This window comes from Dysidea avara, chromosome 2 (genome assembly GCF_963678975.1).
Source record: "Dysidea avara chromosome 2, odDysAvar1.4, whole genome shotgun sequence".
In the NCBI taxonomy this organism is placed as follows: domain Eukaryota; kingdom Metazoa; phylum Porifera; class Demospongiae; order Dictyoceratida; family Dysideidae; genus Dysidea; species Dysidea avara.
The window spans coordinates 987678-1013381 of NC_089273.1; the positions used below are offsets into that span (position 1 = coordinate 987678).

Here is a 25704-nt window from a genome sequence, read left to right on the forward strand (position 1 = left end):
GAATATTTCAAACTACGGAGCCTAATTCCTTGAAAATTGATTGATACTCCCTAATAAAACAATCAGTGGAAATGCAAACTGCAATAAAACACTTAAATGCATTGTACATAGCTCCTTAGATTACAGTCACTTTGTAATGAAATCCTCTAATAGAACATTCACGGAGAGAGAACCATCACTAATAATTGATGAGAAAACATGCATGATTACAAACAAATTATATATTATGTGTGTGTCCTCGGACAACATGCGACCACATGTCTGACCAACAGTGGACAGCAGTGGGCATGGCAAGGAAGAAAAAAATTATATTTAAGTACAAAACTAAAGTTACAGCTTAAATTATATACAGATTAAAAACAGTCCAGGTTGATTGTCCATTCTTTAGAGTAAATTTTGTTTATGGTAAGGAATGTTGTTAACCTAGGAGCATAATGCATACAAAATGGGGGGGGGGCAGTGAAGTACATAATAGGCAAATGTTTGAGGGATTCCTGAAAGCATTTTGGTTGAACATATTTGACTCAGGCCTACTTCATAGTAACAAATTCAGTTTGGTCTCACTGAGTCATAACAAATGAGTACTTTGCACAGATATAGTGTCTAGATACTATAAATGTGGTTAATCATTGTGTGATATACATTACAATTCGCAAATGACTTGACCTTCTTTCCACTTCCTGTTCCATCTAACCCATATCATCGAGTGTATCCAGAGGAGGGTGGAAGCAGTTTAAGTGCCATTAAAGTGAATTATGTAAAACAGATCAGTTTCTGAACAAAATAAAATGTGTGGATGATGTAACAAAGTGTTGCATCATTGCTTGGCTTAGAATATAAAATACCTTGCTAGCACTAGTATTGCTATGTGTGAAATATTGTTCCATCAGTTTTGCCTAGAAAACTAAACTAAGTGCTTTTACAAAACAAAATGCATCATTACAAAGCTGAACCAAAATATCTAGGGATCATCAGCAATTACCACCATTCGCTAGTTTTGTATTCGGACTATTGAGGTTCACATAATTAAACTATGCAATTAAGGTAGTATTTTCAAATAATGTCTGAAGCTCTTCTGCCCTCCTCTGGAGTGTGTCATTATAAAACAGAATTTGCTTCTTTTCCACTCAACTTTATCATTGGTGTATGCACCTTGGGTATGCAGCACTTTTCATAGTAGACTAAAACACAACTGCACTGAAATGACGTGACAAAATCTCTTACTGGTAGAATCCAAATGATTCAGACATTTAGTGTGCTCTACTGTGGCACAAGCCTTCAACGCTATTTTGAAAATTCAAATACTTTACATATACATTTACTAGATGTGTGTAAGATACTTTTCCCTAATAATTATGTCTTTAATCAATAAATCACACGAATCAATTGGATTCAGGCCTATGTCAAACTTTTTGTAGTCATGATTCAAACCATGTGGTACGTGCACTGTTGCCGTCACAGCATTGTTTGTGTGCTACCTTGAATATAGTTTAGCATAACTAGTGTTGAGCTAGCTACTTGTGATGGTTGGGCCACACACACTACACATGCACACACATGCACCACATACAGACACACAGATGTAGACATATACAAAAACACAAAAATATGCACACACATACAAGCATGCACACACACGTAAGTGCGCACACGCATGTACATGGACGAATGCACACATATGTGCACACATAATAAACACACATGCACACACACACACACACACACATTATAAATACACATGCACATGTACACACAAATGTACATAGACACACACTATAGGATGGATATTAGCAGACATTTTCACAACTATCACTGTTCCTTGCCTAGCCATGATTAACTTTGTGTGTTGTGTGTGTGCGTGTGTGTGTATGTGTGTGTGTGTGTGTGTGTAATTTGTGTTCCCATATGTGCATAGTATAGTGGGTGGTGATGATTGTGTGGTAGCAAAGTCTGTCCAGTAGTTTATTTGTCTGGTAACCTGGGGCAGATCCAGGAGCTGGCAAGGGGAGGGGCACAAACATGTTAAGTTGTAGGTGGTTGGGGAGAGCCAGATTATCTTGTTAGTTGCTGCATTTTTGAAGCAGCAAATAATTACCTCTTAGTAGTGTCTCACTGTTGATTTTTGCCATTTTGGCCTTTGCAGATGATTGTGAAATCAAAAAAGCTGTTTAAAAGGCTCTGAATGTCTTAAACAACAGCAAAACAACAATTGTGACCGGATTTCATATAACAAGGCTTCCACACACACAAAATCAAACTTACGATTTTACCAGAAATGGATTGCTGGTCTAATACACTATCATATTTCACACTGTACTTCCTTCAGCACTGGCAAGTCTGGTTTCTGTAGCAGCTTTCTTCCGACCCTGTCAAAGCCACGAGTGTGAGATTGGCACCATTAAATGGCCATGGCTTTGTGATAATGGTGTGTAGTGAGCTGGGACTTCACAGAGAGCTCGCCAATGGTGTTCTCAGTCAATTTGGAGTAATTTGAGGGCCATGGAGGGCCATGGAGAGCCCAAACTTGGCCTCTGGATTCCAATCGTCTTCTTACTTCATTTTATACCCGTATATTTAAGACCACCGTCCACCCCCACCCTCCCACCCTATTACTACCACCGTCCACCCCCATCCTCCCACCCTATTACTACCACCCTATTACTACCACCCTATTACTACCACCTGTGATATTATTACCCGCTCGATAAAAGCTGCTCAAAACAGGGCAAATTTTGGGTATCAGAAATGTATACACCCACTCAGTGATAGCTAGTGAACAGATGAACAATTGGTGCAAATTTTGTTTGCACAGCTGTAGGCACTGGGAAGTTATTACACAATGATTCCTTAAAATCGCCATATCTCCTAACAAAACTTTGTGCGTCGAAGCCTTGTTTTGTCAAATTCAGTCACAATTATTTTTAGAGGCACTTAGAATGCATGAAGGTGTTGGGTGACAATTTGACAGCTAGTTTGGCTTTGGTTCACTTTGGTTTCAGGTGAATTTATAATTGTCATAGTAAAATGTGCTTATTTTCATGAGTTTTATAAACTGACCTTGGCCTGACATAAAGTTTAGTATTTTAATCAGAAGTTTGGCTGGCTCTTCCACAAGGTGAGGGGGGACATTTTCCCCAAATGCTCCATCCTGGATCCACCATTGGTAACTGATGAGTTAATGTGAACACATTTAAATTTTTCTACTGGTTTTTACTGCCATTAGTTCAGTCAACCCAACAGTAGTAATGGGAAAGTGTGGATACTGAATAAGCAAAGTATAATGAAAACGAAGTAAAAATTTTGTGGGATTTATTGTGTGGACTGATAAATTGATTCCTGCTCATCGTACAGACATAGTACTGATTGATAAATTGGACAATACAGTGCAGCAGCTCATTGATGTTTCTATCCCAGCAGGCCATCACATCGTATCCAAGGAGAACAAAAGTATAGAGAAATATCAAAATCTTAGAATTGAACTTAAAAGGCTTTGGAAGAAGAAAACCTCTGCTACACCAATTGTAATTGGTGTACTTGGTGTAATTTCCAAGAAATTTACCCAGTATGTTGACTTGCTCGATTTAAATGACAATAAATATTTCCATCTGCAAAGGCTTGTTCTAATTGGTATAGCTTCAATCCTTCACCAATGAGTATTACAACTTTCATGTACTGGATAGTGCTTGAGCTTCACCAGTTTATATAATTTGTCATTAGTAAACTGTGTGTGTATTAATAATGTTAATCAAAATAATAATAACAATAATGAGAAACTTGAAAAGTACTGAGATTTACAAATTTCCATCCAGAAGTTATGGTAAGTGCCTATTACAATGGTTCCAATGGTTATTGGTACTCTGGGCTCTGCTTCTCTAGATCTGTCAAAGTTACTGAAGTGTTTGGAGTTGAATGACTCGCTGATATGCATTCTTTAAAAGACTGTTTTATTGGGGACTGTCAGCATATTATTAAGATGATGTTTGAATACTGTAACTTAGTGAGTGTGTATGTAATTACGTATGCCAATGCCTTGGTTAGGTTAGGTATTGGATTGTTGTACCAGTTTTTAAGCTGTGATAATTACTAATAATAATGATAATAACACGAAGATCAACTAAATGGCAAATTTAAGTTTTGTCACAAAATTATATACTTTCACTTGATACTACCTATTGACCTATACTCATTGAAAAGAACCACCAGAGGATTTTTGTTTTTTGAGTTGAAGGATGCTTTTCAAGATGGTCTGTGTGTTCTATGATAGCTATTAGGAATTTTAAAATTGGCAATCCCTATTATAAACCCACTGTGGTGGTTCATGATAATGATACATTAATATGTGACCAGATCTGCAAAAACCTGATATCTATGATCACAGAAGATTATTTCACACACAAAAAAATTTGTATTTTTTTTGTTTAATGTTTTGTTATTTGTGACAAAAGCGATGGTAACTATGTGGATATTATTTTATTTGCTTGCTCAAGAGTAGTTTTAAACCCCAATTTGTAGAGGCCTCCAATCTACTGCTTCTAAACTGCTATAACTTACACACCATATCATCCTATAAAATTATATATCATTTTACTAGCTAAGGAATAATAAGTTTGATTATTGAGTTACTGTTTACACAAGATCAACCACAAAGCCATTATATAATTTTAAAGTGCACAAATCAGCCGAAGAGAAACCAAATATGAAACTACTTTACAGGCTAGGACTGATTATAATGACACAATAAACATTGCTAACCTGTATACAGTTGAAGTGATGATCACAAGTCTGGTTTTCTAGTGTTTAAGCAAGTGCACATGCACCTACAGAGATGAGGTCACTGTTTCAAGGCATAAAAAGTAGCAACATGTCACTTAAACCTATATAATCCTTCTCCTTACTGTTTCCATTCATTATTAGCGCCACTATCACTTTGAAGAATCATCTACAATGCTTGTTATCAACATTTTGAAAGTATAGGCATTACATATAACCAGACAACAGTTCAAGAGAGACCAGTTATCCCTGTTCCTGTTTACTTAAGGGTGTGGCCGCTACTCAGTGGATAAGCACAGGAACTACTAAAACACTCCAATAAAGTTACAAAGTGCTTAGAATGTGATGCTATGGGCGTTTATATATCAAAACTGCAATATGGCGGTTGTGGTGGTGAAAGTGTTAATTAAAATTCTTCCCTTTGCTACAGTAGCCTAAATGGGAAAACTAGTTATGTACTTCTGTTTACGTCACATCAAAGAGGTAGTACACTATCAATCTTTCTTGAATAATTAATTTTTGGCCCTCTAAGAAGATGGTCCAGAAAAAACTTACCCAGCAATCAATTCCTCTATTCATGGTAAACACAAAGGTCTATGTCTAAACTCCATTTAACAATCTTACCAGTACTTCTTTCCAACCGCCTTATGGAACGGGCGTGGGGCTGCCCACATGCCACCCAACTGCCCCCGAGCAATTATACATTATCAGCCAGCCCCACGCCAACCTTAAGGCAGTTGTACTAGTTGACATGCACTAAATATCACAAACTAGGTACGACAAGCTACACACATACATGGTTATTAATCACAATGGTATCAATACACAAGAAAGGCTCACCTTACCAGCAATATATGTACGATTACCTCCATTATTACACGAAGATAGAAAGCAGGATGGCGGCCTGTCCCTTTTTCACCCATCCGCCCCAGAGCTATGCATACAATACAGACAGGCCGCCATCCAATCCTCCCTTTTAAATGTACCTGTAATATTGAATCATGCACATGTGACAATTCACTCTAGTCAAGCATGCTTACCAAGTAACTAAACAAAGAAGCCAGCTTAGTGGTCTAATTTGGGTGATAACTGGGCAACTGAGGGGTCACGGGATGGCAGGTCAGCAGGTACTGAGCCGCAGTTGAAGCACATGCATTTACATGTAGAAGCAACAAACCAAACTTGTCTTAAATAACATTAACTGCGGCAATGGTGAAAGTTATGCAGTGGCATGCATCAGCGCTCTCCAGTATGAGCAGCCATGAACATTTATGTAACAGTTAGCAATAGCTATCATGCAATAACAGCCATGACACTCATGCAGCAGCACCTCAATTCAAAGTAGCAAGTAACATGCACACGGTGGCATTCTTAGAGCAGCAGATAACAAGCACGCAGCGGCACTCTTGGTACAGCCAGCAAATAACAGGCACGCAGCTGCACTCTCGGCACAGCAAACAGCACACACGCATGCACACAGCAGCACTTTCAGTGCAATCATAACATGTACGCAGCAGCACACTCTGTGTAATAATAACATGTACGCACCAGCACTAATAACATGCACGCAGCAGCACTCTCAGTGCAGTGGGCAGCATGCACCATCCATCCACAATAAATATTCATGTGATGATACTTAGCATGCTTCGAGTTCTAACAGGCATGCAGGTTAGACCGCTGATACGCAATAAGCAACGGGTAAAAGTTGTTGTCGAAGTCAAGTACACAAAGCTGTGATCATTACACACGCAAACAGTTCAAGGCTATTTGGTTAAAACTTGCCCTAATTTTCTTTGCCCAAATTAGTTTCAGTTTCCTATAAATTTACTTCCCTCAGTTGCCTGAGTATTCATCCTCTACACGCGGTGCCAAGGTTATATTTTATATTAGTTTATTTATTTATTTATTTTTAATTTTATTTTTAACATTGGATAAGCAGTGGTTAACGGAATGTACATTTATCTTAACAAATACTAGCATATGGTGTGTCAGTTTAGCTGGTTAATGTGTCAATGCATACAGTCTGGGTCCCATTTTGGTTGGTTGGATGCGTCCGTATGAGCTAATAAACAGTGAATAGCTGGAGTTCTTGATGGTTGGCAGTGAATATAAGACAAGTAAGCATTGCTTGACCAGCGTCCAAGGCTTTTAAGACCAGCAGCTGCTGCGGTGGTAGCAGCACCTATTCTAAAGCTATGTGATGCATAGTCCATGTAATTAAGACCAGCCTGTGAAAGGAGCTGTCAAATTGCTCTAGTGACTGCTGGACGGGACAATGAAGTAAACCTGCCAGCTTGATATAGAAAGGCATTAGGTGGTGTGCTGGTGACAGAATCCTTATAGCGTTTGAGTGCCTTAAGTGGGCAGGTAGATGAAGTGGTTTTAAAAATGTGCACAGTGTGGCCTCGTCTGAATGGATCAGTCTTTGATTGGTGTAGAGTAATTGACATTTGTTCTTCATCATAAGTTACATCATCCCAGCGAAGGTTAACATATTCACTTGCTCTGAAGAAGCCATAAAAGGCTATAGTGAATGCTGACCACAGCATAAGCTTTTCTTGGAATGTGTAAGAGGACTGGCAAAGCTGCTCCTTTAAAGTGCGTAGGATGTTGAGGGTAATTGGTAATCTGTTCCACTGGTTATCGCCCTGATGACGACGAATGCCTCTACAGACTAGTTTCAAGAGGTTATCTCTTGTAGGATCTTGATAACCGTTCTCAATATGGTCAAGGCGAATAGCTGCCAAGTACACTTTAATGGTCTTATAAGAGATGTGGCGAGCTTCATGTACACAGAAGTATTGTAGCGTTAGAGAAGATGCTGGGTGGGTGTGGAGATTGTACTGGTCGCAAAAGGCGTGGAACTTTGTGAGGCCTGCACTGTACGTACGACGTGTTGATTGGGAAACTCCATGATATCGGCATTGCAGGAGGCTCGCATGAAGGTCTGTGTCAGCCATGCAGGGGTGCTGTCCGGCCTCGGGTTGGCTGTTGGAGCTAGTTTCCAGAACCGGTCCATCTGAAAACGAGATAATGCATCTGCGATATTATTACAAACACCGGGGACATGCACTACACATACATTCAATTGGTGGTGCACTGCACAAAAGTATAACAGTCTTACTAAGGCCATAGTGTGTGCAGCACAAGTTGACCCCTTGTCCCAGATGTCCACAACTGATTTATTGTCGCAGTGAAATAGGATTTTACGACGCGACCAGAATGAGCCCCATGCATGTACAGCAGATACTATGGCAAACAGTTCCTTCCAGGTGATATCCATCTGTTGCTGGGCAGGCGTCCAACAAGCTTGCAGCCATCTGCCCGACCAGTATGCCCCCCAGCCACTTGATCCTGAGGCATCTGTATAGAGGTGCAGTGTTGGTGATGGTGTCCATTCATTTTTCAGGATGAGGCTTTTCCCTGACCATTTGGGTAAGTAGTTAATCCACCATTGGATATCCAGTTGTGCTTCAGTGGTTAAAGGGATGTGATGATTAAGTTTTTTCACCGTAGTGCTCAGGTTGATCATTCTATGGAGAAACATTCTACCCGCAGGGAGAACTTTGCAGCAAAATGATAGTTTACCGATGACTGAAAGCAGCTCCTTTTTAGTGCAGCTAACTTTATGGGTCATCCAATGAAGTTCATGAAGGAGATCTAGTTTCTTTTCAGGTGTTATGCTAGCTTCCATAGTAACTGTGTCTAACTGAATTCCTAAAAATGTTAAGGTGGTGGAAGAGCCTTCCACTTTTGACATCTTAATGGGTGCATTGATCTTGTCACACAATGCAAACATAGCTTGCAGGTTCTGCTTACACACTGGGGAGTCAACGGGGCCGGTAGTAAAGAAATTGTCAAGGTAGTGAATAAATTTTGAATACCATATGTGTGCTGTAAAATCCAGTGAATAGAAGTTGATAGCTCATTGAAGATGTGAGGGGCTGACCTAAGTCCAAAAGGTAAACATGTGTCTACATAGAATTGGTGACGCCAGCAGATTCCCAAAAGTTCCAGTCTTTGGGTCTGACCGGGATGAGACGGAATGCATTTTTTAAGTCTATCTTACTCATGAGAGCTCCAGGTCCTAACGTGTTGATAATTCTATATGCATCGTCTATGGTGCAGTAAGATAAGGAATATAACGATGGGTCGATGAAATCATTAATACTAAAATTTTGCGGTGCCGATAAGTGATAAATAATTCGCCACCCTCCGTCATGTTAGGCACAAGGCCTAAGCCAGAAGTGCGAAAGTGCGGGAGGGGTGGGTGTTGGAAAGGTCCAAGAATACGTCCTGCTTTACACTCCTCAGTAAGGGTGGTGTCGATTACTTTAGGCTGCTGAGATGCAGATTGTAGATTGGTAGCAAAGTAGGTAAATTGAGGTCCTTCGTAGCCGATTGTACAGCCATGTCGTAGATTATTGATAAGTCGCCTGACAAAGGCTTTGTTAGGATGGTTGCTTAACTCACGTTCAAGAACAAACGGTCATAAGGGAGTCCACGGTAGTGGCTTATTGATGCCTGGGCTGCCTACGAGAGAAGCAGCTTCTGACCGGGTGGTCACCTCCGCAGTAGTCACATTTATGGAGGTAATTGCAGTATGGGCGGTGGCAGACTGCATTGTTGTAGTCGTGGCAAATTGACGGCTACAGCTGGGCCCTTCTCTAGTGAGATGAGTGCCCTGGGGCTCGCCGCCTAGTTCCTGGTCCGGTATCTGAAGTTCCCGCATTTGAAATTCCAATGCTTGAAGATGACGGACGAAAAGGACATCTGTCTGGGAAATGGTTAGTGGCACCACAATGGGGGCATGGCTAACATTGTGATTGCATGGCTTTCGAGGTCATGCATTCCAGCCACAAATCTGTGTCGCGGGTATCTCACCTAAGGGATGGGTCATTCGCAGCTTTGGTACGGAACTTTACATCGTAGTTGAGCCATTCTGATATAGAGTGATCAGAGTTGGCTGAAGTAATAATGCACTGGTACCGTATTAATTCTGCCGCAATGTTGGCCATGCCCCCATTGTGGTGTCATTAACCATTTCCCTGACAGATGTCCTTTTCGTCCGTCATCTTCAAGCATTGGAATTTCAAACGCGGGAACTTCAGATACCGGACCAGGAACTAGGCGGCGAGCCCCAGGGCATACATTCCAAGCCTCCATCCAACTAGCAAAGGAGGATATCCGTTGTGAGGAGGTGATATGAGGAACGGCTGGCTGGACTGTAAAGGAGTCGTCGTCAGAATTCAATCAAAGTGTGTGATTGCTGGGACAAGGGGTTATGTGTGCTAAACATTGATTTAGATAGCAGGCTTGCAAAATCAATGTACTCACCTCTGGCGATTTTATCTCTGACTCTAGTTGGGATAACCGGTAGTTGGATCTTGGTGAAGTTGACTGGTAGCTGAGTCCTGGTGAGGTTGACTGGTGGCATAGGTGATGGCAGGGTAGGCAGAGCAGGTGTGATTGTCGGTAGTGAGGTTCTAGCAAGTGTGGCACTAGGTGCTAAAGTAGCTGATGCTACTGCAGTAGTGTATGTAGCCATTTGAATTGGGGCTACCATGGTGGTGTGAGTTGGCCCCGATGCAACAGACAAGTTATCATCATCTACAGTGTTACCCTGGTTTCCTGCAGTTGTGGTTTGATATTGCTGAAGATAGGTGGCCAGCTGTTCGAAAAGTTGTTGTGGCAGGGCCAGAGCGCCAGAATGTGTGGATTGTGTGGTGGAATTTGCTGGTTGAGCATTGGAATTCGTTGTATGGGTAACAGAAATTGTTGATTGAGAGCCCACAGAACTATTAGTATTTGCTACAGAGGTGGTTGTTTGTGAGCCAGCAGCACTCGCAGGATTGGTATTTCCTGGTTGAAGTGAAGACAAATGATTGTGGAGGCGGTCTACTAATGCAGCTTTGTTCCCTGGTGTAGCCAAATGGTAATGCTTAAGGTGTGACCTCAATGCGTTTACCGTCAATGCTGGCAGTTGAGGCTTGGGAGCGCCTACTAGGGTGTAAGGCTCGGTTACAGGGAGGTCCTTATATTTGCGCCGGGTCGCTGGCATTACAATAATGAAGTTGCTACAGGTGTGAACAACAAATTCAAATGACACAACACAAACAAAAACGGATTTACACACTTGGAGCGTAGACAACGTTGGGTATGTATCCTAGTTGGGTTTGCTGAAGAATATGATCCCGGGATCGTATAATTCAGGATTGATTTCCGGACTCCTGTAGAATGTGATCCCATAACTCTTTACTGAATAATACGATCCCAAGAGTTTCCTGAAGAATACGATCCTGACGTAGGCATGTGCTCCGCACGCTTTTGCGCGTAATTTTAAATTCATTATTTTCGATAGCTCGACCAAATTTTGTACGATTGCCCCAGACTTGCATTGATCCTTGTGTCCTACATCATCCGAAATGTGTACTATATCATCCGAAATGGCACTATATAAAACCTTAATTGTCAGCTAAATGCACAGCTATTGCTTCCTTGCAACAACTATGGATGAGCTTGAGCCATTAATATTTGGAAGTTACGAAGAATGTCTGATGTATTATGCACGTCAGCAGCTTCTTGCAAGTCAGGCGCACTGTAGGCTCTGTGGAACTACTATGGATCTGAAGAAACGGCCAAGTGTCAAGGATCAGTTTAGCTGGAGATGCACTAATAGTAGCTGTCGCACCTGGTTGACCCTCCGGCATGGTTCTTTCTTTGAGAAATCTAATTTGGATCTCCAGAAGTGGCTCCACATCATTTTTTGTGGTCAGCAGATGCTTCACAAAAGCAGATAATTGAAACTACTGGCATCAGTCAGAAAACCATCATTGATTGCTGTAGTTTTCTGAGAGATATCTGTTCCTGGAAGTTGTTAAGAGATCCAACTATCCTAGGAGGGCCAGGCTGTACTGTGCAAATTGATGAGTCGTTGTTTAAACATAAGCCAAAGGTTAAGTTTTACTATGATACTTATCATTTACTTTGCTGTATTTATAGAACCATAGAGGAAGATCTCCCCAAACTGAACAATGGGTGTTTGGTATTGTTGATATTTCAACTCGTCCAGCAACAGGATATGCAATTAGTGGCTCAAAGAAATGCAGCTACTCTTCTTCCTATCATACAACAACACGTGCATCCAGGGACAGTGGTACATTCAGATGAGTGGGCAGCTTATTCTCGTATATATGCAGCAGGCTATACCCATTCATCAGTTAACCATAGCCTTCACTTTGTTGATCCCATTACAGGGACTCATACCCAGCATATAGAGAGCTATTGGTCAAGAGCAAAAGCTAAGTTGAAGAGGATGCACGGAACATGTGATGACCATCTCCCGGAATATCTTGATGAATTTATGTGGAGGGAGAGATTTGGAAGGACAGCAAAAGAGGCATATGATAGCATGATTGGTCATATCACCGAAAGATACCCTCTACCATGACTTACTGTAATTAAGTCTTTGACTACCATATCAGTGATTGCAACTACATGTATATTGTGTAACATTTATATATTTCTATCATTTCATTAATCAAACATCAATTTATGAATCGAAGAATATAGCTACACTTATCAAAGGGGTAATTAAAAATCTCATGATTGTGTTTTATCAATTATCCATAGCTATAGCTAAAATGGTAGTTATACAAGTAGGATAATGTAGGACACAAGGATCAATGCAAGTCTGGGGCATTCGTACAAAATTTGGTGAGCTATTGAAAATAATGAATTTAAAATTACACGCGGAGAACATGCCTACGTCAGGATCGTATTCTTCAGGAAACTCTTGGGATCATATTATTCAGTAAAGAGTTATGGGATCACATTCTACAGGAGTCCGGAAATCAATCCTGAATTATACGATCCCGGGTTCGTATTCTTCAGCAAACCCTCCTAGGTGTGATTGCGGCTGAATTCAGCTGTAATTGGCGGCGGAACTTTCGCAGTCCGACGAAAATCCACAATATTGTTAGCAACAGGCTTTCTCACAATTTCAGCGACGGGTAGTAGCTATCCCACAGAGTAATACGCCAGCAGCAATTCCGTTTCTGAGAATTTCTAAGCTTGCGATTTTTTTTCACACTTCAGGCAACATGGCGGTTCACGAGATACAGCGCATCATGTGAGCTTGGGTTTAGATTTGAGTCTCTCTTAGCGCCTGATAATTTCCAGCTACTCTTAGCGCCTGATGCACCGGGTATGTTAACTTCAATTTATTGTAATAATAAATTACATATATCAATGCATTCATGGGTTACAACCATTTTGGTAAGTATTTGATTATTTTGCTCAATCTACTTGTAGTTGCTATTTAATAAGTCTGTAAATCCAAATTTTCTGAGGCTGAAACTTTACCAGATCATACACTTGGCTAATAAACATTAATTTTAATGAAATAGAATTTGAAGAATGTGTTATTTTGCAAGGTTTTTGCAGATCCTGTCACATAATTATAAATTATGGTAGTACTGTATATTGGAGATAATGAGGAACTCGGATTTTTAAGTCTAAAATATCGCCCTAAAACCAGCCTGAATTTTCCTTCATGACACCTTTTCAGCATTGGTTAGGCACAGCCATTCCCAACAATGTCTTCAGACCAACTAAAACCCTTCCAAAAATATTTATGAAGTTTTTTTTTTAATTCTACCTATCAGATTTATATGCTGACTAACTAACTAACTAACTAACTAACTAACTAACTAAATGATGCTTTTAGCCAAGCATAACTCAACAATGAAGTAAGCAGTGGGCATGATTTCTTCACTGTTCAATGTCACTTAATCCCAAACTGTACCTTTTCACCAAATGCAGTACATACAATACACACATCATGGACTTTCCTTTGTCCTAATTTGTGTTCCGGTTCTTTTTGCTGGCATCGCAAGGTTTCAATTTGCGATAGCGTGATGTGGCTTCCCTGTGACTGTGTTGGCTAATGTGCTTATCATGAGCCGTAATGATTGGATTTATTGCAGAGAAGCTTCTTGTACTGTTCTTTGTTTGTGATGCTGTGTAAGGGGGGGAATATGACTGAAGACAATGCGTAATGGCCACCTCCCTTTCCATAACATAATTGATTGTTGGGCACTTGTTCTGCACAAAATTACTTTTATGGCATTCCTGATTATATGTTATTTTAAATGTAAACAAACAGGGAGCTAGAAGGAATTTTAAGTTGGATTAGGGATGAAACAAAGAAAAAAGTTGTGAAACAATGAAATAGCTTTAAAAAAGTAGTGGAACAAGGAATGTCGCCTACATGACATTGTGCAGAAATACTAATGGATATTTAATCCCTACTATATTCAGTAATGGTTATAGACTGTTAAGGGATTTAATGTCCACTAGTGTGTCTGCAGGTATTATATCCAACCTTCTTTATTCCACTACTTATAGGAAATTCCCTATACTTTTTTCTTTGATCCCTATTCAACCTAAAATTCCTTGTACTTGTTATATAAATGTGACTGGGTCTGTGAAAACCTGACACAATCATATAAGCCTAAAATTATAAAGCATAGAATACATGTGTATATTGGGTGAAATACCTGCATATTATTGAAAAAAAATTCCGTAAATTTTTGAACCTCTCTTTCGTAGTGAAGGAAGGGACTAACAATGAAACCCTGGATATCATCCTATTCGCCTGCTCAAGAGGAGTTGGAAAATCTTTGTTTCTTTGCAGTAGATTCAAGGATACAGATTTTTTTGTTTTTTTGCTGTACAAATCAATTTTGCTTTTGTTGCCACTTTGTGGGGCTGTAACTCCAAAAGTTATTAGCAAATGAGGCTGAAATTTTGCCAGAGAGTACACTTGGCTAAGTAGCATATAAATATTTATTAAAAAAGAATATGAAAAATGTGCGATAGTGTCAGGTTTTCACAGATCCAGTCACAAATAAGCACATTTTTGCTTATTTTAACATACGAATTGTCATCATGGTTAGTAATGCTAGTTTTGCCTATTAGATGGACTTCGTGCATTTGAGAAGATAGCGTACTCACTGGCCCTCCAACAAGGAAAGGCTAAAGCACTTGGTATCAAATTATTGCTCTTTGGACCTGAGTTCGTTGGAAAGACCTGCTTAGTTTCAACTTTGGTAGGAGACCCTTACCAAGAGGAGAGAGCCACAGAAGGTGCTGACATGTCTATCCTCAATACAAGTAACTGGACAAAAATAACTGCTGATCAAGTTTCAGACCGGCTTCAAGAAAAGTTTCTGCGGGATTTGAAGCAGTCAGCTAAAAGCCACAAAGAAGTTGCTACTGGTGAAAAGATGCCTGAAAAAGCCATGCACTATCCAGAGGAATTATCGCCAGGATTAGCCACTGCCAAGCCTACGTTTCTTAAGAAGGCTATGAATTTTATTTCTCCAAGGAAAAAGGATTTGTCAACCAAATATTCAGCACCAACCCCAAAGCTGAAGCTTGATGCCTGTGAAATCAAACAAGCAATGAAAGCTCCAAGCATTGAATTAGGGGATGAGGATGGCATAGATGTTACCATACTGGACTTCGCTGGACAAATCATGTACCACAGTACACACTCGGTATTCATCAGAAAGGACAACATCATCATGGTGGTGTTCAATGCCTCCCGACCTTTATCCAGCAATGTCAAAGTTCGATCCAGCACACTGAGATCTGATCCCATGACCAATTCTCAGAATGTGCACTTTTGGATGAAGACCGTCCACTCGATATGCCATGTTCCAGGGGATGAGAATGATAAAGCTGATTTGCTTCCAGTAATTCTGCTTGTTGCTACACATCTTGATTTGCTTGGGGATTCTGCTGAACAGGCAAAAGAAGATGTCATTCAGCAATTGGCACAAGAGCTTAAAGGAAAACCATATGCTCATCACCTTGCAGGACACCGTGAGGGTCTTGTACAGGCACTCAGAAAGTATTGCATTTTCATTAGCAACAAGTGCAGAAATCCAGCAGAGATTTCTAGGCTAAAGAATGTTGTGTTTGAGCTGTCTCAACCGATCCTTTTGAAAGAGCATCCAGTTGTATACCTTAAGATCGAAAGAAGATTGCTTTCCATTGAGAAGGGAGTGCTCTCAACCAAAGAGTTTCATGCTGTCACTGAAGAATGTGGTTTTCCTGTTACCATTGATAGCAAGGAATTTGTTGGAGCACTAGAGTATTTTCATAACAGAGGAACTGTCTTGCATTTTCCATCCATTAAGAGTCTTCGGAAGCTTGTTTTCCTGTCTCCCCACTGGCTAACCAAGCTTTTGTCTTACCTCTTGCTTGCCCACCCTTATCAGCGTATTACTGGTCGCTATGAAAATTCGTTTCTTCTTCTTATAGAAAATGGAATCCTTTTGGGAAGCTTTCTGTCTTACATGCTGGATCTGTTCAATAAATCTGAGTGTGTTACTGGCTCTGAGGCAGATTCCCAAGAAGCAGTTGCTCTTATGAAAAGGTTTGGCTTTGTAGCGGAAATCAGCACTACCACATACTTCTTGGAAGAGAATGATAAATTTCATCAAGAAGAGGGGTTATTGATTGTCCCAACCCTGTTACCTGAAGATCCACAAAATGATAAGCAGATCCCCAGTGAAGATGATCCCAATGTAAAGGTAGTTCGTTACTACTTCCCTGATCGCTTCATTTCACCAACAATTTACAACACCATGGTTGCTGAATGTATCAACTGGAACACTGAGAATCATGAAGACTTGATTTGGTGAGTTACAATCTGGTATGTTGACTAAAATGAAAGTGTAGTTGTGGTAATGTTTGTGATATAAAGCTACACTTCTATTGACTTTACCACAATGAGGATATCTTAGTATAAGGTTTTTACTTTTATCTGATATTAATTTTAGTGCTGAAATGCTTTAAACTAAACTGATTTAGAAATTGTGACCGGGCCTGTGAAAATAGGGCATGTGGGCACATGATTTTTGCCTACTTTTTAAAACTTTCATCATTTGTAACTTTTTGTATCAGTATGCTATGGCAATGCAATTTTGAGCATCTAGTAAGAATTTAATTGGCTTTATGATGCAACTAACTAAATACAAATATGCTGTTCCAGCACTGAGATATGACCTGTAGAGTGACGTGGTGTAGTTTGTGCCCACATGCCCTGTATTCGCAGGCCCAGTCACAATTGTTGATTACCACTTCAAATACTTTTATTACAATGTTAAAATGAGTAAATAATAGTAATAATAATAATGTTGTTATAATAATACACATTTGTTTCTACAATTCGTTTTCAGGTTGAGGAAAGGAAAAGCAAAGATGGTACTAGGAAATGGCCAGGATTACTGTGTCAGTTTAGCTGAAGAGGAACACTGCATCAAATTGTCCATCATCTTGTCAGCTGATACTGAACATTCAGCTGAAGAACGTAGAGACCTGCTGGAGTTCTTTCAGTCAAAGCTTGAAGAAATAGTGACGGATTTCATGCCAGCTTCAAAGATGCCAATAGCCTATATCCCATGTTTCTACTGTGATCAGCTACATGCTAGAGTTGAGGTGCTACTTGAGGGAAAGCAGCTACACTGTCCTGTTAAGGATAAGCCATTGCCCAAGGATTATTACTGTAGTCTTGTTACTGATCAAGGTTTGTATTTACTGTACAATACAAAGTATTATTAGAATGTGATGTATTTATAAATAGATGAGAATATGCCTGTAGTGTCTTCTTCTACTGAAGCATCAACTTTGACAGCCACAGCTGAAAGTAAGAAGCGAATCATCCTTATTAAAATATATATATACCCTGATAGCAGTGGCACAAGTATTGTATTTGTTGGAATGTTAAACAATTAATTAATATTAATTCCACTGAATAACCATATCAATATTTGTACAAACAATAGCACTGTCAAGGACATTAATGCATTATTCTCCTGCTTTTCCTTTATCATGCCATTGTGTATAGTTTTGTGTTGATGGATGTTATTCATCTAAGCATTAGTTTTGTGTGATCTTTAATTATACAGATAACAATATTGGTATAGATTCTGTTCCTAGTAAAATTTAATACAAGTGTTTTGTGACCTTGTTGTAACTACATATATAATTAACTGTATATTGTCAGTATGTAGTACTAGAAATACACTAAACAGATTCTTTCTCCCTGTACAAATAACAAATATATGTATGCCTACACCAGTTTCTATAGTCTCATTGTGTAACAATGGAGACCTCATTTACACTAGAAATAAGATAGTTAGGATACACTATTGATGCTCAACATCCTAGTTATGTTGTCACCTTTCGAGGATATATTTTTCTGGCAGATTGTCTTACCTGTATGTTTACTTACATATATCATTTTGTTTCTGTAGGTGAGAAGGTTCCTGCAAAGTCTTCTGTAGTTGCGTCAAGTTTAAAAGGAACAGCCAAGAGTGAGTTGTTTGAGTGATCATGATACTTATATGACCTATAATTTCCATAATATGGGCAAGTGCACATGCATTTGTAGATGAACACTACTTTGTATTATTAACTCACTGTGCGTTGCAGCTACACACACACATGTGTAGGCATTTTAGAGTGGTAGCTTTTTCATGAGTGTTGCTGACCATGATTGCTTGTGTATGCAGGGGTGGTAAAGTGGTGAGCAAGTATGATTCATATATTGACAAAAGTTGTAATGACAAGCTCCATGCATGCTAAAATACATAAATCTGGGGGGTCTAGGAGTATGGTACAAAATACAATTAATTTTGTCATGGATATTAACAACATATTCCAAATTAAATAAGAAATCATAATTTTGGGGTAAAGTGCAGGAAGGAATTTTACATTTGTGTAGGAACATGGTTCCTACATGTATAGAGCATTATTGAGAATTTTTGCAGAATTTTGTAGGAAATATTCCTACACTGTTGAATTTTGCAAGAAAGATTCCTACACATTGAGTGAAGTGTAAGACATCTTATTGCAGTGTATGAATAATTCCTACAAGCATAGGAATATCCTACACATTGTACCATATCTTTCTTACAAAATTCAATAGTGTAGGAATATTCCCTACAAAATTTCTTAATATGTGACCAGATTTTACAAAACTGATCCAAATCGCACATCAGACAAAATCAAACTAACACCACCAGTGGATAGCTACACTATCGTACTACTAGTTTTGACCCTCAGTACTACTCAAACTACTCGAGGCTGGTTTTAACAGATGTCTTTTCTGGGTAGTATAGAGTACTCAAATGGAGGTTTCAGGCCTTGTGAAGGACCTGGCTTGGCATGAATCAGTGGTTTACTGGTGGACAGCCTTATAATGTTGGCCAGACGTTTTCTCTGTTGATTTTGCTACATATCAGCCACTAAGGAGCCAGCACAGCGCTGTAATCTCGTGTCTGGACCTCAGTCATGGTCTGCCTCCATTTTGAGGTCTATCTCTTGCCCTCCCCACCACCCCCCACCCTCCACTGCTTTGTGAGCACTCATGATACTACTTTGTTCATCCAACTGCTCAGATTTTCTGTCTTATTTGGCGGAAAACTCTACAAGCAGCTACAAGTACTGGAAGTGGCCTGAAAGGTAACAGATTAATGCATCGTTTGTGTAAATTTCATACGCGTGCTTGCTATCTTTGGAGAGTTATGCTGGCTTCAATTCTTTAAAGCCGTTTATCTCAAAACTTCTCATGTGCGATTTGGATGGTTTTTCCAAAATCCAGTCACATATAGCCCTACACGTGTAGGAGCCATGCTTCCTACACAAGGGGAAATTTGGTACATCACATAAAATTTGTTGTGCTTTTGAGAAAAACTTGCCACAAATTAAAATTTTGGTTCCTTATTTATTTTGGAACATGTTAACTTTGCCAGGGAGATAAATAATGTCATTTGCAATCACTTCAATTTTTTGTTCTCAAAGGTACTGGAAGGCTGCTTAGATTTTTATATTTACCTACAGAAATCCATCTTGAAAACACAGACCTAGGCAGATTAGAACAAAGCAAGAATTGTTAGTATAGTTTAGTCATTTCATGCTTATGTTGTTTTAAGGCTTGCCTCAGTATAAGCTGGTCAGTATTAATCTGTTAGCAGTAATCCCAAGATAGTTACATATAATTTTGCAGAGGAGATGTCATACCCTGAGCTACTGAAGTGGGTAAAGCAGACAGCAAATTGGCAGCTGTTAGCAACATTCCTTCTTAATGAGCATACTGTGTCAAGGGATATTGACATAATTGAAGATGAGGCCAGAGGAAAAGTCATCAAGTGTCAAATAGCTTTGGCTAGAAAGTTTACCGAGTCCACTGATGTTGAAGTCTCTTGGAGGAGGGTGTATGATGCATTCATCAATGCTGATTGCAGCAATATTGCTGAAGAAATAAGGAAGAAGTACCTCTTGAAATAACTCATGCACTAACACATTTAGCTGACTTATTTAGTATTTCTTTACATGCTGTAGTAGGATTAATGCTTTGAACTGATGCTTAGGAAGTATTCATTATAGTTTTACTGCTGTTTGCAACTGCTAACTTTGATAATAGTTGAGTTTGTAATAACATGCTAAACATGCTAATAGTTTGGGTTAATTTATAGAGGGAATATAAAGAGGAACAGGTATGAGTGGATCTGGCATTTTTCATACGGAAATGAGTACAGCTAAACACAGAAACTTTGTGGTTGAGCCTATCAAAACATTGAAACCAGACATCAACTATATACAATAGATTATAATTTATAGTCTCTCATTGAAGGTCAGTAAGTATCCCATAACTTGATCACTTGTAGACAAATGTAATAGACATAATTATGCATTTACTATGGACTGATTGCAATTAACGGGTAATTCTCAAAGCTTCTTTATCAGTATGTCCTCCTACCTGTAAAGTTGATGGAGACAGTATAGGATACATCTACCAACAAGTTGTCTATAATAACAGTTCTCAGGGTGTTACATCTGTTTTTCAAATTTAGTGTTGGGTTCAGGTTTTAGTTTATGGGTCATTCCATGTCAAATCAACAAGAAATTTAGAGTCACCTTATCGGATTTTGATGAAACTTGGTGTGTTTGTAGTACCTACGGTGCTACAAAGTTTTATCCCCATGCACCACATGGTTTCTATGGCCACAAAATTAATATTTTAAATATTTCATAAAAAATAATCTTCCTGAATTGAAGTTACAAAATCAACTGAAACTTTGTGTTTTGTTAATATTTCAAAATAACATTTTTGGTTGACCTTTCAAGCGATGTATAAATGTGACTGAGCCTGCGAAACAGGGAATGTGGGCACAAACTATACCCCATCACACTAAAGGTCATATCTTAGTACTTGAACAGATTATCTGCATTCTGTAACTTGCACCATAGTACATAAAGTCAAATATATAAAAGCTTACTGAATGATAAAAATTTCATGGCCATAGTAGATTTGTATAAAAGATTATGAGTCAAGGAAGTTTGAAAAAGTGGTAAAACTCTTGTTCCCACATACCCTGTTTTTGCAGGCCCACTCACAAATTATGGGATATCTAAGGTTCAAAGTAGGCCTGAGTCAAATATGCAAACTTTTTCCCAGGATTTTCCCGAAGTTTTAACCCATTATGTTCTTTCAGTGTTCCTATTACGCTTGCATTATGCTCCTAACACTGCTTGAAGTTTCTTAGTTTACTAGAGTGGTATATCCCCAGTATATGGAACAGTTAATTGTTTGGAATTTTAGTAGCTTTTCAGTAAACCTGCATTCACTGATGTTTACTGAGAGTTTAAAACTTAGTAAAACAATTATGTTCCATATACTTAAAGTTACTGATATTTTACTATCAGTATAACTGGGCACAACTACAGTAAAGCAGCTTAACAAATTAGTAAACTAAGAACCTTCAAGCAGTGTAAGATAGCAACATTTGTGACAATTACCATGGATAGGTACCAGCCTATTATGCTTTTAATTTTATCTATTATGCTATGCTGCAGTGCTCAAATATTTTGCCTATTATGCTCATAATTATGCTCAATTTTTTTTTGCCACATTTCCAATGTTTTGTTACTTTCTATATAATTATGGGTAATGATAAACTTTGGCTAATGGATAACTGGTTAAATATAAAAAGTACTTGTTGTGCATTAAGAATTAGGCTGCATTGAAAACTATAATAACAGTCATGTCAGATAACTACTTAATGCCATATCAGTGGCATCAACTGTTCCATTATTGTAAGTCAAACTTTTTCTGTACTGTGGCATGCATTTTTGCTTACAGTATGGCAATTATTCTGCCTATTATGCTAGCATTATGCTTGATACTTTCATGTACCTATTATGCTCAAGTTTATGCCAGCATAATAGGCTGGTGCCTAACTATGGATCATTAATTTTTAATCAGTGAATGCTCTATTAGAGCATTTCACCACAAAGCAATCTTTCTATTAGAGAGTATCGATCTAAGGAACAATGTACTGCAGTTTCCACCAACTGCTCTATATTAGGGAGTATCGATTTATTTGATGGAATTAATCTCCGTAGTTTGAAATGTCAACCTAATATGCCAGCATTATGCTGGCATAGCACTCCAGCCTATTATGTTCTTTATTATGCTGGTATATTTGACAAAAGCCTAGCACTTAGTTGAAAACTTTAATTCTTTATATTTCCAAAATGCTATTTAAAATTCTTTGAATTATTCCATAAATAATCCTTTGGTCATGGTCTATGGTTGATAATTGAGACAACAGTGGGTTCAAAAGATATAATCAAAATGCTGTGGTCTGCAGGGATATTAATTTTGTACTATATCACTACTGTATGGGAGCGTACACCTCCACTAACCACTCCCAACTACAAGTTTGTATTACACAATGGAGGTAGACAACCATGGTAAAACCTGTATTAGTAACTATCTTTATTGAAAGACCACCTGTTAAATCGTAATTACTTCTTTAATGCTATCCTTCCAATGCAGCCACTCTGCCTAGCAAATACAATTATGGACGAATGGACATCAAACAAGCCAACACATGTCCACAAACATCTATATAAGTGTTTTATAATATCTATTTAGTTCATTTGGAAACCTTATATCATTTCCTATATTTAACCACAATAATTTATATTAAGTTCATACCAGAGCAACAATGTTGTTGTGTATCACTATGTACTTGACTTATTTGTGATCACATAGCTGCACAAATCAGAAGTGCTGACCACAGCATGCTATACACTGCCTATAGTTGGATATGTCAAAGCTGTATAGTACAAAATACATTCAATAGTATAGAAATATGTTTGCTAATTCTGATAATATTAGCTGACTACTTAATAGCTACTGTACACGATGACTAACTTAACATACATGTTTAGTACTGTGTAATATCAAGCACCACCAGCACCTCTTATCATCATGTTAGTTATCCATAAATGGATTTATAAAAAGTAAACAAACTAGTGTAAAAATAAGTTTCAAAACTTAGAACATGGGAATAGAGATTGCTGAAAAAAGTAAAGAAACAAGGGTCAAATAAGCCAACATGTTAAACACACAGAGATCTCTATTTGGACTCAAATAAATATTTATACAGTAGCATTCTCAGTGCTTACTAATTATTTTCAGTACTTATCTGCCCCTATTTATGAAACTACTGCTTTTCCTTAGTCTCTAGCCATTGAGTCCAAATAGAGATCTTTGTGTATTTAACATACTGGCTTGTTTGACCCTTGTTTCTTTACTTTTTTCGACGATCTCTATTCCCATGTTTAAATTTTTGAAAATTATTTTTACACTAGTTGTTGGGACTGTGAACAAGAATCCTCCTATATGTCCACTAGTCAGGTGTCCTTCTTGAGAAATTCCACTGCAGCACCACATGTGAAACATAAACACTGTGGTGTGGAGTGGGCCTGTGTAAGTGCATTGTGGTGGGATTTTAAATCAATACAGTGGTACTTTTGAAAATTGAAAAGAAATAGAGTAGTGTTATAGATATGTGAAAAAGATATTCACTTCTGGCAGAAAGCATACAAATTGGTAATTTTCGGTTTTAGAACACTTCATCAGAACAAGGTTTCGTGCTTAAAATAGAAATTTTAATGATCTTTAGGTAAAAAATATCCCACAGTTTGGAATCTGTTCCGTAAGCACTTCATCACTCAGAAACCTTGCAAAAATTTTCCATGATGGCTCACGATCAAATTCGTGAACAGTTGAAAGCCATTGTGAGGGGAGATGGTGGAATAATAGGAATTACTGAGAATGAATCAGTCTGCGACACTGAATGACTGTTGGCTCAGATATGGCTAGGATAGTAAGTGAGGTCAGCCCAAAACAGGCTGGAAAACCAAAGTGCAGTCATCATGAAACAACGGCAAGTACACAGAACAGATTTGCAAGCAATGTGAAGAATGTGGTAGATGTCTTCAGTGAAATGGGAAATCCTTTTACAGAACAAACTCAAATTTATTTGCTGTTGACACAAACATATTCATGGCTAATGAAGTTGTTCAACATGTTAGGGAAGCTGAAGATTTGGAAAATGTTCAGTACAAGGCTTTTGTTGATGACCACATGATCAACATGATTAAAACAATCCATGACACTATACCAAAGAACAATTTAACCCTATTCAAATCAGGGTGAGGAAAGAGATGCAAAAACAAAAATCTCCAGCATGAAGAGTGACCTGGAAATGTTTTTGAGAATGTACAGTTCTTGTCAGGCCAGAGAAGGGGAGATGGATGTATTTTTGAGCATGAAATCATGCTTTACCACCATCTCTAGCTGAGAATAGTTCAATGCATCATGGAAACAAAGTAGATTTGCTGAAATATCTGGAGCCTATCACACAATGTCCAAATTCATCACCTGAAGTAGATTTAAAAATCTTGGATGGAGCACCTCTTGTTCACACATTGGAGAAGCCAAAGAACACAGCTTCTGCTGTAAAGTCATTCAAGGATTATGCAGACAAAGCGCTCTTGCCCTATATCCTCAAGCAACTTTAGATTGTCCAGTGAATGGATGTAGTGTGGGACTCGTACACTGTAGACAGCTTAAAGGAACATACGAAAGAGTGCCACGGTACTGGAAATCATTTGCGTGGATCTGAGAGAACACCTCTCTCACACCTGGAGGAGTTTTCCATGTTGATTCCCACAAAACTGAGCTCTTTCAGTTTCTTGCTTCAGCCATTGGATCTGCTGTGACACCTGAGACCAAGGAGAAAGTGTTGCATCACAATCAGCACATTAGATGTGTCTGTTCTTCAGTCTTGCACACAAGAAGAAGCTGACCATTGTATTATGCCTCATTGTGCACATGCTCAACAACATGGTCTGAAGAAGATTATGGTGCATGAAACTGACACAATACTTGCCACTGCCACTTCCAGAGTGTTAGAAGGATGTGAAATCTGGTTAGCATTTGGTCACAACAAAAATTTAGATATATAAAATTGCAGCTCATACAATTGCTGCTGAGCTTGGTGATGATTGGTGAAAGCAAGGGCTTGTTGTTCATGCATGCTTTCTCAGGTTGTGATACAATCTCATCTTTGTGTGTAATAGAAAAGAAAACTGTTTGGGAAGTTTGCAACTCTGTTTGGTCGCCTTTAACAGACTCCATCCAGTGGCAAATACTGATGTTGATATGAAAGAAATAGAAATATTTGTGGTTGCATTGTACTGCCATACTTCGCAACTTGTCACTATAAATGCTGCAAGGAAGTAATTGTTTTCTTATGGAAATAGAAAGCTGGAAAATCATCCTCCTTCCAGAGAAGCTCTATATCAGCATGTGAAATGTGCATCATTCCAAGCAGGCCATATTTGGGGACAAGTGCTGATAACAAAGCCAACTCTTCCATGTCCTGCGGACTGGGGACAGAGATGGAAAATGGATACCATTATGGACTACATTTGCTGAAACTTCAAAAGAATGTAGAGAATTCATTAAGTGTAACTGTAAGAAATGCTGTCTTGGACACT

The 25704-nt window shown here is 38.8% G+C and overlaps 1 protein-coding gene across 1 annotated transcript in view; it reads left to right on the forward strand.

Moving 5' to 3' along the window:
- LOC136246411 (uncharacterized) overlaps positions 1-20303 on the forward strand; it is a 68937-nt gene extending 48634 nt beyond the window's left edge. The window contains exons 4-8 of the mRNA XM_066037800.1: positions 14752-16480; positions 17022-17368; positions 17426-17488; positions 18099-18158; positions 19853-20303. Of these exons, the coding sequence (XP_065893872.1) occupies positions 14752-16480; positions 17022-17368; positions 17426-17488; positions 18099-18158; positions 19853-20133 (2480 nt within the window). The 3' untranslated portion in view covers positions 20134-20303. The remainder of the gene's footprint in view (positions 1-14751; positions 16481-17021; positions 17369-17425; positions 17489-18098; positions 18159-19852) is intronic.
- The last annotated feature ends 5401 nt before the right edge of the window (positions 20304-25704 follow it).